The following is a 20,027-nucleotide window of genomic DNA, read 5'->3' as shown; positions in this document are numbered from 1 at the left end:
ATCACACAGCAGGCTTGTGTGTTAGCGTGTGTTAGCATGTGTTAGCATGTCAGCCTGCACATGTTGATATGAAGCACCTTGGTGTTCCCTGAGAGAGAAAGCTAAGAACACGCTAAGAACACACTAAAAACATGCTAAGAACGTGCTAGAGACACAGATCAGCTGCTGCCTTGCGTGTCCTAACACGTGATGACATCAACACACCCACTGCTCGGGGTCAGGGGTCTGCTCCTGCACCCTTTCCTGTTCATAGATCACTTCCTGTCAGCTGAGGTCTGGATCAGGAAGTGGTCTAGTGGGGGCGTGGCTCCATAACAAAGTGTCTGATATGTCTGTGTACTTGGATTTATGGTGCGTGTGTGTGTCGTGTGTATGGTGTCTGTATGGTGCGTGTGTATAATGTGTGTATGGTACCCGGCCATGCCCCTTCCTGTCCCTGCGGCCACGCCCCTTCCTGTCCCTGCGGCCACGCCCCTTCCTGTCCCTGATGCCCAGCTGGAACTAACTTCCTGTCTTTGTTGTTCCTGGTTGAACATGCCAACATGTAAATCAGTGTCAATACAAGAGAACCCCAACCCCCCCTCTACAAGACTGCAACACCACACACACACCTGTAGACAAGTAACACCACACACACAGGTCAAAGCAGGTCACAGCAACAAAGCCCTGGCTTAAACATCTCAAGGAGACACGTATTATTGGTGTGCACACCTGCTATGTGTGTGTGTGTGTGTGTGTGTGTGTGTGTGTGTGTGTTACCACAGGTCAACCCCACTCCAGGGTGTGACAAGTAAAGACAGACAGACACTGAGCCAGGGGGAGACAGGGGGAGACAGGGGGGAGACAGGGGGAGACAGGGGGAGACAGGGGGAGACAGGGGGAGACAGGGGGAGACAGGGGGGAGACAGGGGGAGCCAGGGGGGAGACAGGGGGGAGACAGGGGGAGACAGGGGGGAGACAGGGGGGAGCCAGGGGGAGACAGGGGGGAGACAGGGGGAGACAGGGGGGAGACAGGGGGAGACAGGGGGGAGACAGGGGGAGACAGGGGGAGACAGGGGGGAGACAGGGGGGAGCCAGGGGGAGACAGGGGGGAGACAGGGGGGAGACAGGGGGGAGACAGGGGGAGACAGGGGGGAGACAGGGGGAGACAGGGGGGAGACAGGGGGGAGCCAGGGGGAGACAGGGGGGAGCCAGGGGGAGCCAGGGGGAGACAGGGGGGAGACAGGGGGGAGACAGGGGGAGACAGGGGGGAGACAGGGGGAGACAGGGGGAGCCAGGGGGGAGACAGGGGGGAGACAGGGGGGAGCCAGGGGGAGACAGGGGGGAGACAGGGGGGAGACAGGGGGAGACAGGGGGGAGACAGGGGGGAGCCAGGGGGAGACAGGGGGGAGACAGGGGAGACAGGGGGGAGACAGGGGGAGACAGGGGGGAGACAGGGGGAGACAGGGGGAGCCAGGGGGGAGACAGGGGGGAGCCAGGGGGGAGCCAGGGGGAGACAGGGGGGAGACAGGGGGGAGACAGGGGGGAGCCAGGGGGAGCCAGGGGGGGGGAGACAGGGGGGAGCCAGGGGGGAGCCAGGGGGAGACAGGGGGGAGCCAGGGGGGAGCCAGGGGGAGACAGGGGGGAGACAGGGGGGAGCCAGGGGGAGCCAGGGGGGAATATAAGTATACAGAAGTGTTCATTATACAAAAGTAGCATGACAATTTGTTGTTAATTTTGCAGTAAAATTATTTAACGATAACGAACGGTATACATTTGACTCTCCATAACTTTAATTTCTCTGGTCACATAACTCTCATCAACACAATTATTAATTTCATCTCGCTGTTGTATGGCCATTTTTACATAAAATAATGCATACGTTAGCCTAACTGTAAAAACGTGACACAAAGTACCGTCACGCGGACATTATACATTGCTAGTTTAACCGGCCCAGCATCATGGAGGGCCCGTGCATGCCGCCATTGTATGAGGCGCGCTGAATGAAACTGCGGGAGGTGTGTGCTACATGCGCGTGCACTCGGGAAGGGAAGAAAAAAGGGTGGAGGGGTACGGGAAGGGGGCGACAACCGGAGGAACTCGAGAAGGAAGGGGGAGACAGAGGGTGACTTAGGGAATGACATCATCCCTCATTTGAATACATCCCAGTCTAGACAGCGATTGGTCAAGAGCGGGATGAACGGGAGTTCTTTGGCTATTCATTCCTTTCAATTTCACCCCCGCGCGCTCCACTGTGGTAAAGCCCTCTCCTCCGCCTGTCCGTCCGTCCACCGGCCTCCGGGAGTGTGTGTGTGCGTGGACTGCTAAGCGCTGCTCCTTTCTTTTGGCGAGGTACGTGCATCATTTCAGAGAACGGAGACCGACAAAGAAGTTCCTTTACGACTTGGCACCGCTACTTTCTCCTCTCTCTCTCTCGTGTCTCGTTCGGTTTCATTTTAAGATTTGTTCCACTTTGTGCCTGAGCACCGTGAAAAGGCGTCAGAGGGAAATCGGTTGAACACTGGGCGTATCTGAAGAGGATTTGTAACCAGAGCGAGCGTTGCATCGGTAAGGCCACGCTCCGCTCAAGTATGTTTAGTAGCTTGTACAATCTGTTAAACAGCAGTCATTTTTATTATTTGGCTACTCTTTTCTATTTGAAAGTCATTCCTACCATGTATGAACAGCAACGCTGAATAGCAGCGTCTTGCAACTTGTATATCCTGTTAATGTTTTTGTTCACGGCGTTCACATTTAGACTACCATGCATCAATACCAGGGCCGGTAAGCTATTCAAAATAGACAGCTAATGAATACGTTCATGATTTGTGGGCTAGCCTAGCTACATGAACACGGGCTAGCTAGTTTACCAAATTATTTCCGTTGTTGTAGACGGCGCAAAAAAAAAAAAATCTTTGTAATGCTAAATAGTTCAAGCATCACTACACATTGTTTCACGGGCTGTCCTGACATGATTTGTTAAGGCTGCTGAAATGCGTATTTTCCTTCTTTTTGTTTCCTAGTTTAGGGCTTTCCCTCCATCTTAAATGAGCTAGCTAGTCAGACACACTTTGTACTAAGTAGCATTGTCAGCTAGTTACCCACTCCAGGCTTCAGAGAAGGGGGGAGAGAGAGTCTAAATTCGATTATAGCGCCCGGGGTCGGTGGAGGGGCGGTGGCACGGTAGCTTGTGTGCATGTCTGCTTGTTGGCTGAAATTGATCGTCATGTATCCAACCTGCGGGTGAACCGGGACGAATCCATAGCGAAGTCTTTGTTAAAATATTCCTAATGTTTTACCCAGGCTTCATATAATCCCTATAATCATTTTGAAGTCCTTCACTACATGTCTAAACTTTTTTCTGCCCCCCTCGTCATCCTCCATCGCGGAGGGCCATTGTTCTGAGAAGTGATTCATTCACTGCGCCGCGGGCCAAATGTCGGCTAATTTAGCGCTAATAATTTCACCCAGGCCCACTTAGTTTGGACCACGGTCCGTTGGCAGACTTTTCTAATTCGTATTCAGGCTACAGTTGATCTTCTTAACAAGCTATGCCTGCGATGGCGAGGTCCAGTGTTGCTGTCATGACCAGTGCGCCCCAGTTACCAGCCTAGCTGCCGGTAATGTGATTTAAGATGAGTCGCTCCCCTCTGAGCCCTTGCTAGCTAAGGTTAGCTCCAGAACAATAGAGACGGAGAGAAAGAATACTGGTTCGGTTTGAATTCGGTATCACTAACTTGTCTACGGTACTGTACGGTTTAATACAGTTAATCTATGTAGCTAATGCCCCAGGGCAGGCACCAGCACCGATCAGGGTGTGATAGCTACTGGTCGATTTAGCTGACATGATCTGCCCGGTGAATATCGATACCACTCCGGATAGACTGTGGTCTGGGGGGATTCATGTGGGCATTTTCCTGGCTAGGTTCGTCTGGCTGGGAGACGGTCCAGAATGACGGACAGGGAGGGAGGGGGAGACCCAAATAAATGGAGGTGAACACAGACTGTCAGAAAGAGAGATACAGGTGGATGAAAGAGATTTTCAGAGAAAGACTATCGGAGAGAGAGAGGGGGGGGAGATGTAGGCAGACAGGTTAGATACACACACACACAGACACACACAGACAGACAGGCAGACAGACAGACACACAGGCAGACAGAGAGAGAGAGAGAGAGAGAGAGAGAGCGGGGGAGAGAGAGGGGGAGAGGGAGAGAGAGGTTGTTGTGTTGATAAGCCATGTCAGGCTCCAGGTCTGGGACAGAGTCCAGTACGTTTCTCTCCTGAACAGATACAACCACCACAGAGACAACTCTGTTATTCACATCCCATTCATTACATGGTTATAACCCTGCGTGGCCTATAATAACTAGATACAGTCAATTATTATGATTATAACTACATAACCTATAACGTAGTTATAACTATACCAATATGTTTTTTTGGTTCCTGTACACATTACATCCAACCAGCCAACCAGCCAACCAGTCAACCAGTCAGAGACTAAGAGACTATTTTATTATAGTGTTACTGCAAAGAGCCACATCATACACACGGGCACACATGAACATCGCCCCATCCCTTCCTCACCCTCTCTCCCACACACACACACACAGAGAGAGAGAGAGAGACAGACACGCACACACACATACAGACAGAGAGACAGAGAGAGAGAGAGAGACAGACACAGTCACAGACAGAGAGACAGACAGAGAGAGAGACACAGACCTCTGCTCAGACAGATTTTTATGTTGGTCCACACCAAACACGTTTCGAGTGTCTATTTTATTTACAAAGTGAATGTATACAGACGCAATCACGCAAAAGTTCACTTGAAACGTGGATTTGCATGGGATGAAAATATTGAACTCAACATAAATATTGAACACACTTACAAAAAACACAATTCGATATGAAGGTAAGAGCTGCATGAAACCAGGCAAAGGGCCGCAGGCGGCTCAGGAGCCGCTAGTTGGCCAGGCCTGCCACCATGGTTATAACTATATAGAACATGCTTATAACTATACATAGAACATGGTGATAACTATATAGAACATGCTTATAACTATACATAGAACATGGTGATAACTATATAGAACATGCTTATAACTACATAGAACATGGTTATAACTATATAGAACATGCTTATAACTATACATAGAACATGGTGATAACTATATAGAACATGCTTATAACTACATAGAACATGGTTATAACTATATAGAACATGCTTATAACTATACATAGAACATGGTGATAACTATATAGAACATGGGTATAACTATACATAGAACATGGTTATAGGGCTGCAACAACGAATCGATTAAAATTGATTATTAAAAGTGTTAGCAACAAATTTCATTATCGATTCGTTGTGTTGCGCGATTATTACACCACTCTATAAGTCGCAGAGATGTTTGAGTATTAAATAAAAAAGTTTAGTTGAGCGCGGAGCGGAGGTAGAGAAAAGACCAGAAGAGACATTGTTGAGTAACGTTGTTCTGAAACACATGGTGGAGAAATCAGTACGACCTAAGTCATCCAAGGTGTGCAGCATTTCACACTAAATACATCCCAAAGGTGTGTTAATTGACCAGGTGAAGTTAGTTTCATATTTGACATTCCTCTCACATTCTGAAGACACTACTTAGCAGCGTCGCGTTAGGGACCGGGTGAAAACCACCCACACCATTTGGAAAAATTTAGACTTTTATAATATTTGTATGAATATTAAACCTCAAACAGATACCAGAGTATCTTAACAATGTCTGGTATACTTCTACAGCCTTTACTTTTTCAATTACATTTCGAATTAAAATGATAGAAAATCAATAATCTTTGAAAATAGCTTAATCCTCGCAAATCTTAACTTTTTTCAAAATGGTGTCAAAAAATCTTACATATACACCAGATTATTCTAATAAAGTCTGGCCTACTTCCACAACCTTTCAATTTTCAAAAATGTTTTGAACAAAACTCAAATAAATTGCTAATCTCTGAAAATAGCATTAAATTCACGCTAATATTAATAACCTTTTCAAAATTGTGTGCCTGTTTGTGCACATTCAGAAGATTTTTTGCACTGTGAATTTGCACTGTCAGTTTTTGAATAAAGGGTTGGAAATTAATGCTTTTTTGTTTTTGTTTTTTTTATCCGATAATCAAAAAAGAATCAACAGATTAATCGATTACTAAAATAATCGTTAGTTGCAGCCCTCCATGGTTATAACAAGACATAGAACATGGTGTAACTATACATATAACATGGTTATAACAATATAGAACATGGTTATAACTATACTTATAATATATATAATATATATATATAATAACTATATAAACATGGTCAATATGCGCTTGGTCGGCTAAAATTTGTGTGGCAGTGTGAGATCTGATTCCCGCTTGTGTCACCATTGCTGAATGAAATTAAATGTTCTACAGAAATTGTAGATTATATTATTGAAGACAAATAAAGCAACTCAAAAAATATATACTTAACCCATTAAGGAGTAGCTTCGTACATATGTCATCGTTCGAATGCGGATCTCATAGCGTAACGTTGCATATATGGGATTTCGAACATTCCAACTGAATATTTTCCGATAGACAAAAACTATATGACAAGCGCTATAGTATGGCTTCTAAATGTACTAATGAGGAGGCTAACAAGTAACACTAGCAGGTAGTAGCATTGCCACGAGTATTATGCTACGTTGCTAGGTAACGGAAGCCAACTAAAGCTGGCTTGCTAACGTTTCTGAAAAATAACTTGTGCTGTGTGGACCATTGGAAATATATTGTAAAAAAACAACAAAGTGTTACTGTTTTCCCTTTGGTTAATCTCCGTTTTGTTTTTTTGCACACAGCACATGAGCACAATTGTAGCTGTTAGCCGAACTACAAACTCTACCATAGGCCTACTTTGTCGACAGTTGGGGACGTTATTAATCCTTCAGGAAAAATTGTAAAGAAATCTGTGGTATGGAAGCATTTTATAATCGTACCCTTGTTCTACGTATGGTAAGTTCGCATGCTGCACTGTTTCAGGCAGTGAATGTCGCTGTCAGTGGTTCTGAGTCTCCAGTATGCACCCCTTAATTGGCACGATCTGATGATTTGCATGTTTAACAAACAATAATTTGTAGTACATTGTAAGAGATAATAAAAATAACCAGGCATTTTTTATTATATCTGCATTAGCTAACAGGACTGGTGGCTTATTATTAGTAATAGCTTATTTTATAGCGTCTGAATCTACAATGTCCAGCAGCTACATTGAGTCAGATCGGGAAAATGTTTGTACATTCATTTTTTTCTAGTTGTCAATCTCCCTTCTTACGTATGCATTTCTTTCAGATTATTTCTTAAAACAGTGAGGTAAAACTTCACACAAAATGGTTTGATGAAAAACATTGTGACATTTATAGAAATAGAAAAAACTTTCAAATTTAGATTAGTCGATTTTCATAAGTGTTCAGTTGAGTCTTGGTCGACCAAAGAAAATCTTAGTCGGGGACAGCCCTAGTTCTAACTATATAGAACATGGTTCTAACTATGTAGAACATGGTTCTAACTATATAGAACATGGTTCTAACTATATAGAACGGTAATGGTCCTTGTGTGGTCTCATCCACTCCTGACCCTTGACCTCCAGTCTGCATCATAACCCATCAAAGCCAGCTAGACATGTGACATGTGTGTGTGTGTGTAGTCCATATGTTTGGTCAGATAAAGGCCTGATAAGGCAGTGGTCTGGATATCTGCTTCTGGTCCACCCTGCATCCTGCGTCTCTGGTCTGTGAGTTGGCGGGGGGGGGGGGGTGGCGGGTGGCGGGGTTGTGGTATGAGGGGGAGGGGGGGGGTCGTGGCAGCTGCCCTTCTGTGATGCTGGGACTTTGTCAAGCATGTTACTATGCTGCTTCCACCATGCTGCCTCCACCATGCTGCCTACACCATGCTGCTTCCACCATGCTGCCTCCACCATGCTGCCTCCACCATGCTGCCTCCACCATGCTGCCTCCACCATACTGCCTCCAACATGCTGCCTCCAACATGCTGCCTCCAACATGCTGCCTCCAACATGCTGCCTCCACCATGCTGCCTCCACCATGCTGCCTCCAACATGCTGCCTCCAACATGCTACCAGGCCTCTACCATGCTGCATCTCTACCATGCTGGAGAGGAAGATGGTGGTGGAGAGAGAGGAGGAGGAAGATGGTAGTGGTGGAGGAGGATGATGGTGGTGGAGGATGAAAGTAAGGGAGGTTGGTTGGTTAATTAAATGATGAGGATGATGGGAAAGTGATGATGAGGGATTGGCCACCTGTCAGTTTTTTTGTGTTGGAGTTGTCAGTTGGTCAGGCGTGTTGTGATTGGCTGTTGAAGTCAGAGTTGGTCAGGTGTGTTGTGATTGGCTGTTGAGGTCAGAGTTGGTCAGGCGTGTTGTGATTGGCTGTTGAAGTCAGAGTTGGTCAGGTGTGTTGTGATTGGCTGTTGAGGTCAGAGTTGGTCAGGCGTGTTGTGATTGGCTGTTGAGGTCAGAGTTATTCAGGTATGTTCTGATTGGCTATTGAGATCACCTGGCCAAGGTCCATTTGTAGCAGCTGTTTAACAGAAAGACCTAATCCTCTTATCCTGCCCCCCCATGCCTGCCCCCCCTGCCCTCCCTCCCTCCTTACCCCTGCCCTCCCTCCTTACCCCTCCCCCTGCCCTCCTTCCCTTACCCTCCTCCCCCTGCCCTCCTTCCCTTACCCTCCTCCCCCTGCCCTCCTTCCCTTACCCTCCTTACCCCTGCCCTCCCTCCTTACCCCTGCCCTCCCTCCTTACCCCTCCCCCTGCCCTCCCTACCCCAGGGGAGAGGACAGTGGACCAGTCCAGATGTCTGCTTCTTCTGGTGTCACTGATCTTTCTCACCAGCTGCTCTACTCTACTGCACTCTACTCTACTGCACTCTACTCTACTGCACTCTACTCTACTGCACTCTACTCTACTGCACTCTACTCTACTGCATTCTACTCTACTGCACTCTCATCTACTTTGCTCTATTTCTACACCTGTTCTGTCTCTGTCTCTCCTCTCTAATGGGGGGTGTGTGTGTATGCTACCGTGCAGTGTACTCTAGGAAAGTGTATGTGCTTGGAGTGTGCTCTAGAAGAGTGTGTGTGTGTGTGTGCAGTTTGCTTTAGGACGGTGTGTGCATGTGTGTGTGTTATGTAATGCTATCATGATGACTGACTGAGACCTGCAGCAGGGAAGTGGGAGGGGCTTAGCAAGGAGGATGAGAGGGGAGGGGCTTGTGATGTCAGAAGTCCACTCTGTGTGGCGGTGAGGTGGCATGTTTTAGGGTCGGCCAGGGGTCAGGGGTCCTTACTGTGGCTTTTAGTCTGTGTGTGTGTGTATTAGTGTATTAGACTGTGTGTGTGTGTGTGTTTTGTAATAGAGACGGTGTGTGTGATCAGAAGGATGATCACACCAGTCCAGCTGTCTGACCACATTAAGCTGCTTTCTCTGATTGAGGATGATTATAAGTGTGTGTGTGTGTTGCATTCTCCTTGACATGACCTTAAATAATGTATGTGTTATACTGTGTGTGTGTGTATGTTACTCTGTACATACTGTATATGTGTGTGTGTGTGTGTGAGGGGGGGGGGGGTCATTCCCAGCTGCAGTGATGGGCTCATTGGGAAGGCTTGTGGAGAATGTAGTGAAGCTGACTGGCTCAGTCTCTAACACACACACATTCCCTCCACAACACACACACACACACACACACAGTCCTCCAGTCTTCAGGGGTTCAGAGGTTATTCTGGAGGAGGTCTGGCTGGGATGTTTCTTTAAGTGCAGATGTTGTGTGTGTGTGTGTGTGAGGGAGGGAGGGAGGGAGGGAGGGTGTCTGTGTGTGGAGAGAGAGAGAGAGAGACAGAGAGACAGAGACAGAGAGACAGAGACAGAGAGAGAGAGACAGAGAGAGAGAGACAGAGAGAGTCTGTGTGTGAAGGGAGAGAGAGAGAGAGAGAGAGTGTGTCTGTGTGTGGAGAGAGAGAGGTAAGGGGAAGGACAGGGGGTTCTAGAACATAGTGTTTCTGTAAATCTGAAGCTGTACAGTACCAACACACACACACCACCTCTGCTGAGTGGAGAAGTGGTGGACAGTGTTACGGAGCTGATTGCCTGGTGTGTGTCCATGATGGCTTCTGTTTGAGGGGTGAGTGTGTGTGTAGCTGTTTGGGGGGTGTGTGTGTGTGTGTAGCTGTTTGGGGGGTGTGTAGTGTGTAGCTGTTTGGGGATGTATGGATTTTCTGAGGGACTTTCCCCTCATCTCAGTTTCTCTTTTCTTTCCTCCCCCCCCCCCCCCCCCCCGGCCATGCTCAGCTGCTGAGGCCATCTGTGTCAAGAGAGAGGAGAGGGAGGGAGGGAGGGGGGGGAAGGGGGGAGGGAGGGAGGAGGGAGGGAGGGAGGGAGGGAGGGAGGGAGGGAGGGAGGGAGGGAGGGAGGGAGGGAGGGAGGGAGGGAGGGAGGGAGGGAGGGAGGGAGGGAGGGAGGGAGGGGGGGGACCAGCCTGCTCTGGGGTGGTCTGTGATTGGACCAGCCTGCTTCCGTATAACCCTTGCTTGGGTATAATTCATACTGTACCTATCTCCTTCTGTGAGATAACCCCTTTGTTTCTACTCCTTTTCCTCCTCCTCCAGACCTGCCTGACTCCACCCACTTCCACCTGAAACTCCGCCCGTCTTTAGACGGTCTATCAGGAGCAACGGAGATGAAACCTGATGGGGTTGCCACGGCTGCCATGGAGCCAATGGAAGTGCAGCCCCCGGAGGCGGAGCCTAACCAGGGGGCTGGGCCTGACACCCAGCCGGAGGAGATGATTGGCCAGCACGGGGAGGCGGGGCAGGGGGAGCCTCAGCCTGAGCCAACCAAGGAGAGTTCTCCCTCCAAAACAGCAAGTAACAACACCAAGCCTGGTGCCCCACCCACCTCCAAGCCCCGCCCCTCTCCAGCCCAGGGACGACCCACCAATGGCGTCTCCAAGCCCCCGACTAATGGCGTGGCCAGGAAGAGCATGGCCTCCACAGCACCAGAGAAGAAGAGCCCCGCCTCCACCACAGCCAGACGCCCCGCCGCCAACAGCGCAGTCAAAGCAACAGGGCCAACAGCCAATAGGAAGACTCCGGTTCCGCCTACTAACGGCGTCAAAACCGCCGCTGCTCCAAAGAAGCTAGCAGGTGGGCTTGTGTGTGAAGCTGTGATTGGGTTACACCAAGAAAAGTGTGAGTATCGGAAGCACTGATTGGTTGTTGTTTTTCTCTCCAGCTGCCACAAGGCCCTCCTCCTCACCCAAGACTGACAAGCCCCCAGTTACCAAGACAACCAGGTAGGTCAGCCATTGGTGCACAGCTTCCAGCATCCTCTGGCCTGTCTGCCTGTGTGTCAGACAGTGAGACAGCATGGAGCCAGAGGACTGGCGCTGTTGTTGTCTACAGAGAATCAGGTCACGCTGTGCTCTCTACCTGAGTCACACACACACACACACTGCCAGGCTGCTTCAGCCTCTAAGTGTGTCAGTAAGTGTGTGTCCTTGTGTGAGTGTGTGTGAGTCATTGTGTCTGTGTCAGTGTGTGATGGGTTGTGACAGGGCTATAAATCTCTGCCTAATTAGATTTAACTCTTATCCCTTTCCGCATCACACTTGCACACACTCACACACACACTCACACACTTCCGTTGATTCATCTAATAATGGTAAGACACTGAGTGTGTGTGTGTGTGAGAGAGTTAGTGCAGGTCCACAGCTCTAGTGTACTATTACATCTTTGAAACGTGCGGGTGTGCTTGTTTCGTTGTCCTGGGCGTCTCGCCCGTCACCCTACATGGTTTAGATCTGTCAGGGGGAGACAACAACGCCTGGACGTTACCATGCCGACGATGACCTGGCGTCCCAGAGCAGTGGGTCACATGGTTCTTTATAAGGCCCACCCCTAGGAAGAGTGTCACTTGGTTCTAGGGCTGGGCGATATATCGAATATTAGCGATAATATCGCAATAATTTTGTCTGTCACATAAGCTCCTCTGCATGAATTGTTCCATGTGAGGTCTATTTTGTCAAGTTGCAAGTACCATGGTATGGCAACTGCTTAAATATGCACTACACATTTAGTACTTTGTAACAATAAATGTTCTATTTAAATAGTTTTAGTTGTTCTCTAAAGGACGCAAAATAAAATATTTTTTTATATTATATATTTAAATGCAAACATATGGAGATTATATATATAGAATATCGTAATATTTTGGACGAAATCGAGATGTCATTTTTTAAAATATCGCCCAGCCCTACTTGGTTCTCTCTTCCCCTCTCTCTCTCTCTCTCTCTCTCTCTCTCTCTCTCTCTCTCTCTCTCTCTCTCTCTCTCCACAGAACGGACTTGTATCTTTATTTAGAGCTGTGCTAGCATGTCACTGGCGTGTAGCAGCCAATGTAGCATGATGTGAGAACAGGAGTGTCCGGGTCAGTATATGGAGGTTATCTAGCCCCAGCCTCACATCCAGCCTCTGCCCCAGCCTCACATCTAGCCTCTGCCCCAGCCTCACATCCAGCCTCTGTCCCAGCCTTACATCCAGCCTCTGTCCCAGCCTCACATCCAGCCTCTGTCCCAGCCTTACATCCAGCTTCTGCCCCATCCTCAAATCCAGCCTCTGTCCCAGCCTCACATCCAGCCTCTGCCCCAGGTCTGGAGAGAGGAGAGGTGTTTATTATTATATGTTTATTGTTTGCACCTCCCTGCCACAGTAAATTCCATGTTTGTATACGATACATGGCGAATACACCGGATTCTGATTCTGAGGGGATTCCCTTCTTGTCTCACTGTCTCTAACCCCACCCCTCTCTGCTGCCCCCAGCAGGCCTTCCACAGCCACTACACCCAACCGCCCAGCCTCCGCCAAGACCACCACACCCGCGGCCAAGACGGCCACCCCCACCACCAAGACGCCCACGCCCAAGACAACCACCCCCAGACCGGCCTCCTCCACCCCCAGACCAGGCTCCTCCACCCCCAGACCGGCCTCCTCCACCCCCAGACCAGCTTCCACCACCCCCAGACCAGCTTCCACCACCACGCCCTCTACTGGTCGCACCCCCACATCACAGACTAAAACACCTGTGAAGAAGGGTAAGAGAACCGTCTTGGTTGGAATGGTGACGGGAAAGTATGATGTATGAAGTATAGTGTGTAGACCGTTCTGTTCTCCTGTGTGTCATTGTTTAACATTTGTAACATCATGAAGGTGTAATGAATGTGTAATCTGCCTTCATCTTCTCCATAACCTTGTGTGTCTGCTCCAGACGCCCCCAAACCTTCCACCCCGGCTGCCAAGAAGTCCACACCCGCCCCTCTCAGCCGCCCCTCCACAGCCAAGACCACCAAACCCGATACACCCAAGGTAGTCGCTGCCGCCAAGCCAGACACCACTCCCAAGAAGCCTGTGGGGGTCAGCAAGGCTGCCCCCCCGAAGGCCAAGCCCCCTGCCCCCAAAGAGGGAGGCCCCCGGCCCCTGGCCTCCAGGCCCTCGGCCCCCAAGGCCTCCAGCCCCAAGAAGGCTGTTGGTAGCAGCACTCCCATGCCGGTAAAGCGGGGGCCCAAACCCACGCCGGCCTCCGAGCCTTGCCCAGAGGAGGCGGGTCAGGAGGGTGAGGCTCCAGCCATCGCCGAAGTTGCCGCACTAACCGCCGTCTCTGCCGTTGCCGTGGCAGGCGTTGCCGTGGCAGCCGTCGCCGCCACCACGGTATCCTCGGAAGATTCCAAACCTCTCTTAGTGCTGGAGGAGGAGATTCCAGTGGCCCCCCAGGCACCCCTGCCCCCAGCCCCCACGCCCCCAGCCCCCATGCCCCCGGCCCCCCTCCCCCAGCTGTCTGCCCAGCTAGACCTCCTCCACCTGGGTACAGCTGCCCAGGACTCCACCTCCTCCCTGGGCACCACAGTTCTGTCCCCCCCCTGCTCTCCTCCAGGACCCCTCTCTCCGGCCCATGAGCCCCAGGCTGCCTCTCCCCTGCTGGGCCTGCATGACCAACCTGACCCCTGGGGCCCCAGCCAGGCCCCTGAGCACCCGGCCATGGCCTCACACAGCCTCCAGCAGGCAGCCTCACCCGGGGCCTCCCCCCTGGCCTCCCCCTCCCAAGAGAAGGAGGAGGCAGTGGAGAAGGCTGATGAGGAGATCAACCAAGACGATGATGAGGAGGAAGAGGAGGAAGAGGAGGAGAGGAAGGTGGGGCTCTCGGAACCTGCCCACCACCTTCAGGATGACTCCACTGGTTGGCACGGTGACAACCTGCTGTCCGATACCAGCGCCAGCCAGCAGGAGGAGCCAGAGAGTTTTGATTCCTCCCCCCTCATGGGCTTGGCCAACCAGGAGGCCCCGAGCAAGCAGGAGGTGGAGCATGTGGACGACATGGACGTGAGCTCTGAGAAGGCCGAGCAGAGCAGGGTCCGTCAGGAGAAGGAGGAGGAGGATGAAGCTGTGGAGGAGGAGGATGAAGATGTGGAGGAGGATGAAGATGTGGAGGAGGAGGATGAAGATGTGGAGGAGGAGGATGAAGATGTGGAGATGCCCAGCGAAGGCGGCAGGGAGACAGAGAGCTCCATCAACCAAGAAGAGCGTCTTGACAACCTCAACCACTCTGCCCCGCACCCAGCCCCGCCCCCCTCTGCCTGGGGCCCTTCCTCCTTCTCTGACACCTGGGCCCCGCCCCCCCAAGCCTCCCCCAGCCCTGAGCCCCCTGCCCAGCCCCCCTCCCAGGCCTGGCTGCAGCCCAGCGGCGCCCCCCTGCCCCCCGGCCCCCCCAGCGCTCCCAGCACCCCTGAGGAGGACGACAGCAGCTCGGGAGTGGAGTCCCGCTCCGACAAGCAGGCCACGCCCCTGCCCCCCCGCGGGGCAGAGCAGGAGCAGGACCTGGGCATACACCTGGGGGGCGGGGACGGCGAAGAGGAGGAGCCAGAGACGCTCCCCGCTGACGAGGTTCTGGGCGCCGGCCCCCCCACAGCCCCGGCCTCCGCCCCCTCCTCACCCTCCACCTCTGGGGACGAGGCCAGCGACACGGAAGGGGAGATGCAGATCAACGAGCCGGACGAGGAGGGGAGCAGCCTGGCTGCCCTGGGGGAGGAAGGGGAGGAGGGGGAGGAGCCACGGGCCGAGGGGGAGGACGGGGGAGGGGCCACGCCTCAGTCGGCCAACTCGGTGGCGTCGTACGGGTTTGACTGCCCGTCCTCCACCGCAGAGAGCAGCAGGAGGAGCCCAGGGATCTTCTCCCTGGAGGAGATGCTGAGTGAGGAGGCCAAGGAGCCCTCCCTGGGCCAGGAGCCAGGGGGCCAGGAGCCGGGGGGCCAGGAGCCGGGGGGCCAGGAGCCGGGGGGCCAGGAGCCGGGCCCCCTGCTCACCCTGGGTGGGGCCGGCCTACAGGAGGCCGCCGCCCCCGGTGACGCCCACCACCCATACTACTCTGCCATTGGTGATAAGACTGATAGCTTCCTGGCAGGTAACGTATAAGCCCCCCCCCCCCCCCTTGGAATGCACCTTCTCCCCCGCCCCCCCCCCCCCCCCATCTACCTGTGGGTGTGCCCTCAAGGGTTAGAAGTAGAAGAAGGGATGGCGACAGACCGTAGGAAAACGAGAGACAGATTGTGTGAAAGACTGTAGATGTCTGGTGATGCCCCCCCATGCTGTGGTCCTGGTCTTGTGATTGGCTCCTACTCAGTGTGCCGTAGTTAAACCATTTTGTATTCCGATGTTGTTCTGAAGTGAGTCTGTCCCACTGGGCAGGACGAAGCTCTTAGGACAGACTGGACTGCACCTGTACTATCCTACTGTTTTTACCCTACAAATGTCAACAAACTTCTTTTTTGTACTTGCTGTTTGTATGTGTATTTTTATTTTGGTTGAAACCTTGTCTTCCCTGCCCCATGTACACTCTTCCTGTGCTCCTGTCACCATAGCGATACTCCTCTCCTTTTTAACGTTTTGTGTTCTTGTTTTTAAGACTGTAGCGCTAGAATAAAGTCTAGATATTTACAACGCTTCTGCCAGACAATTGTCTTGAGTCGAGGTGGGTATGGGAGTGTAAGGTTTACTGTGGAGTTTCACTGTGGAGTTCCACTGTGGGGATCCACTGTGGGGTTCCACTGTGGGGTTCCACTGTGGAGTTCCACTGTGGCGTTCCACTGTGGGGTTCCACTGTGGGGTTCCACTGTGGGGTTCCACTGTGGGGTTCCACTGTGGGGTTCCACTATGGAGTTCCACTGTGTAGTTCCACTGTGGGGTTCTATCAGAGGTTTGGATTATTTGGACAGTATCTTGCATGTTTGGCTAACTAACAGACTGGTTTGTGTATATGAAGACATGACACTGCTTAGGGATGTTCAGAGATACTCTAGACCTCCACACTAACTAGGGGCTCAAAATTCCATTAAACATCATTGCACCCTGGCTGGTTCTCTTCTTTATCCTGCTGAGGTCAGAGGTCAGCACGTCCTCTATGTCACATGGTCCCATGACATCACTTCCTCTCCCAGCAAACACGCTGAGCTGCCGTTGGGTTCTGTAGTCCAGCACAGAAACACCGCCCCAGGTTCCTCACAGAAACTTAGCATACAAAGTTGGGAAAAACATCATATCTGTTCTAACCCATGTTTATGATGTAACAGCTCTGGGATAGTAAACTATGTTTGTCTTCTGTGAGTTCTATCCTGGTTGAGGAAACTACAATGAAATGTCAGTTAATATAAACAAGAAATATGCTAATAGCTTTACATGGCTACAGAGATGCTAACTGCACCAGCAGCACTAGTGGTTACTGAGCATCACCATGCCTCTGGCCCAAACAGGCCCACATGATTAGATGCCCTGTGTGGATGTGATAGGAATGCAATTATGACCTACAACCTCTCCATGGCAACAGCTAGCCACACAGGAAGTGATGCGTCTCTGTGGAATGGTGTTGGAACAAAATGGAATTTTGGGAAGTTTGAAAAGTCCTGTCCACCTTCATCCCTGCCCAGCATGCACCTGTGTGTATGTGACCTGCACACCTGACCTCCGCCCTCCACACACACCCTGGTAGGACGTTGGCAAGAGAAGATCACTGCTGTCCCTGTATTTAGCCTCTCTGCTCCTCAAACCTGCCTGTATGCTCCTGAATGTTCCATAAAGACACACCCACACACACAGACGATGCCACCCTCCTGAATGCGTCCGGTGGAAGAGTGGAATCTTCATCAGCAGAAGAGGATGAGCACTCCAGCCTCCACACCCCGTTCCTCCTCCGTCTTCCCCCTGTTCCTCCTCCCCCTCCTCTCCCTCTACATCTCCTGCACTCCTCCCTCCTCGTCATCCAGTCCTTTGCTCCACCACCTCCTCTCTTCCCCTTGTCTTGTGTAGAGGCAGATAGAGAGAGATAGAGAGACCAGTCTGGACAGCAGGGATGTAGTGGAGAGGAACGCATATTCTCACTCTGATGTAATGTGACTAACGAGGGCCTCACTGTTCTAACAGGAAGTCAGGACCAAGCGAGACTCAGGCAGAGGAGGGGGGGGGGGGTGGAGCAGAGAGGAGTCAAAGAGATGTATTGTTAGTCCCAATATAACAGTTCATTCTGGAACAAAAATCTTATTTGGACAAAGCAAGGCAACAGCCATTTAGTAGGCATTAAAAAAAGCAAAATGTTACTAACAATCCTGACCAAAATACCAGTAACACCAACACCAATAAAAACCGCAACGGTAAATGGAAAGTACAAAAACAGCAATAAAAAATAGTATTAATAAAATGGCAAACCTTAGGAGTGGAGATGGGTGTTTAAACAGGGGGGAACAAGGGGGAATTAAATATGATAAATGTACAGTGATAGAATGCTGATGGATGTGGATATTAAAGGGGCTACCGATGCTGGTAGAGAAGCCTGGTGACATGGACCTGTGAGTGTCCTAGTCTGTGCCTGGGTCCACAGACTGAGAGAGGGTCTACAGGCAGAGAGAGGGTCTACAGGCAGAGAGAGGGTCCACAGGCAGAGAGAGGGTCCACAGGCAGAGAGGGTCCACAGGCTGGGTGGAGGGGAGAGGGTCCACAGGCTGGGTGGAGGGGAGAGGGTCCACAGGCTGGGTGGAGGGGAGAGAGGGTCCACAGGTTGGGTGGAGGGGAGAGAGGGTCTACAGGTTGGGTGGAGGGGAGAGAGGGTCTACAGGCTGGGTGGAGGGGAGAGAGGGTCTACAGGCAGAGAGAGGGTCTACAGGCTGGGTGGAGGGGAGAGAGGGTCTACAGGCTGGGTGGAGGGGAGAGGGTCTACAGGCTGGGTGAAGGGGAGAGAGGGTCTACAGGCTGGGTGGAGGGGAGAGAGGGTCTACAGGCTGGCTGGAGGGGAGAGAGGGTCTACAGGCTGGGTGGAGGGGAGAGAGGGTCTACAGGCTGGGTGGAGGGGAGAGAGGGTCTACAGGCTGGGTGGGGGGAGAGAGAGTCCATGCTGGGTGGAGGGGAGAGAGGGTCTACAGGCTGGGTGGAGGGGAGAGAGGGTCTACAGGCTGGGTGGAGGGGAGAGAGGGTCTACAGGCTGGGTGGAGGGGAGAGAGGGTCTACAGGCTGGCTGGAGGGGAGAGAGGGTCTACAGGCTGGGTGGGGGGGAGAGAGAGTCCATGCTGGGTGGAGGGGAGAGAGGGTCTACAGGCTGGGTGGAGGGGAGAGAGGGTCTACAGGCTGGGTGGAGGGGAGAGAGGGTCTACAGGCTGGCTGGAGGGGAGAGAGGGTCTACAGGCTGGGTGGAGGGGAGAGAGGGTCTACAGGCTGGGTGGAGGGGAGAGAGGGTCTACAGGCTGGGTGGGGGGAGAGAGAGTCCATGCTGGGTGGAGGGGAGAGAGGGTCTACAGGCTGGGTGGAGGGGAGAGAGGGTCTACAGGCTGGGTGGAGGGGAGAGAGGGTCTACAGGCTGGGTGGAGGGGAGAGAGGGTCCACAGGCTGGGTGAAGGGGAGAGAGGTGAGGTAGGGAGTAGAAGTAAGGGGAGGTAGGGAGGAGAAGAGGAGAGGGAGAGAAAAGGTAACGGGTGAGGGAGAGATGAGTAGTTTAATTTGATCTCATTAGCAGCTTTCTTGTTTTACTGATTTCAGTTTAGTTTTATTCAAGTCCACCATTCATCCTGCCTCTGTTTAGCCTCGCCCCTTCTTCCTTCCTGCCTGAACTAAGCCACGCCCCGCATCTCCTTCAGCCCCACCCCTCTAGTCCTTCCTGGTTGAAGCCACGCCCCCCCCCCCCTTGTAGCCCCTCCCCCAGGTGCATGTGTTTCTCCATGCCTCCAGATGATGTCAGCTGTCTCACAGCAGGACAGGGAGCAGGACACCTAGCAGATGGCAGACAGAACCAGGACCCAACATCTCTGGACCAGGTAGATGACCACAACCAGGACCCAACATCTCTGGACCTGGTAGATGACCAGAACCAGGACCCAACATCTCTGGACCAGGTAGATGACCAGAACCAGGACCCAACATCTCTGGACCAGGTAGATGACCACAACCAGGACCCAAAATCTCTGGACCAGGTAGATGACCACAACCAGGACCCAACATCTCTGGACCTGGTAGATGACCAGAACCAGGACCCAACATCTCTGGACCTGGTAGATGACCAGAACCAGGACCCAACATCTCTGGACCAGGTAGATGACCACAACCAGGACCCAACTTCTCTGGACCTGGTAGATGACCACAACCAGGACCCAACATCTCTGGACCAGGTAGATGACCACAACCAGGACCCAACATCTCTGGACCAGGTAGATGACCACAACCAGGACCCAACATCTCTGGACCTGGTAGATGACCAGAACCAGGACCTGACCTCAGCACCCCTGGACCAGGTAGATGACCAGAACCAAGACCCAACATCTCTGGACCAGGTAGATGACCAGAACCAGGACTTGACCTCCGACCAGAAACAGGACCCAGCATCTCTGAACCTGGTAGATGACCAGGACCAGAACCAGGACCCAACATCTCTGGACCAGGTAGATGAC

At 51.9% G+C, this 20,027-nt stretch overlaps 1 protein-coding gene across 3 annotated transcripts; it reads left to right on the top strand.

Annotated features, from left to right (window-relative positions):
- Positions 1–1,996: 1,996 nt before the first annotated feature.
- prr36b (proline rich 36b) lies at positions 1,997–15,522 on the top strand. Of its 3 annotated transcripts, XM_084677392.1 has the most exons (6): positions 1,997–2,331; positions 2,441–2,547; positions 10,666–11,202; positions 11,291–11,351; positions 12,880–13,148; positions 13,322–15,522. In XM_084677392.1, the coding sequence occupies exons 3-6, from the start codon at positions 10,737–10,739 to the stop codon at positions 15,517–15,519; spliced, it is 2,994 nt and encodes a 997-aa protein (XP_084533518.1). In that variant the 5' UTR covers positions 1,997–2,331; positions 2,441–2,547; positions 10,666–10,736; the 3' UTR covers positions 15,520–15,522. The 3 variants fall into 3 exon arrangements, with proteins under 3 accessions (XP_084533518.1, XP_084533519.1, XP_084533517.1); XM_084677393.1 differs by lacking the exon at positions 2,441–2,547; XM_084677391.1 differs by having other exon boundaries at positions 1,997–2,547.
- Positions 15,523–20,027: the final 4,505 nt, after the last annotated feature.

Source organism: Hypomesus nipponensis, chromosome 17 (assembly GCF_054491055.1).
Source record: "Hypomesus nipponensis isolate SF chromosome 17, ASM5449105v1, whole genome shotgun sequence".
Classification (NCBI taxonomy): Eukaryota; Metazoa; Chordata; class Actinopteri; order Osmeriformes; family Osmeridae; genus Hypomesus; species Hypomesus nipponensis.
This window is presented reverse-complemented; position numbering and strand designations above follow the sequence as displayed.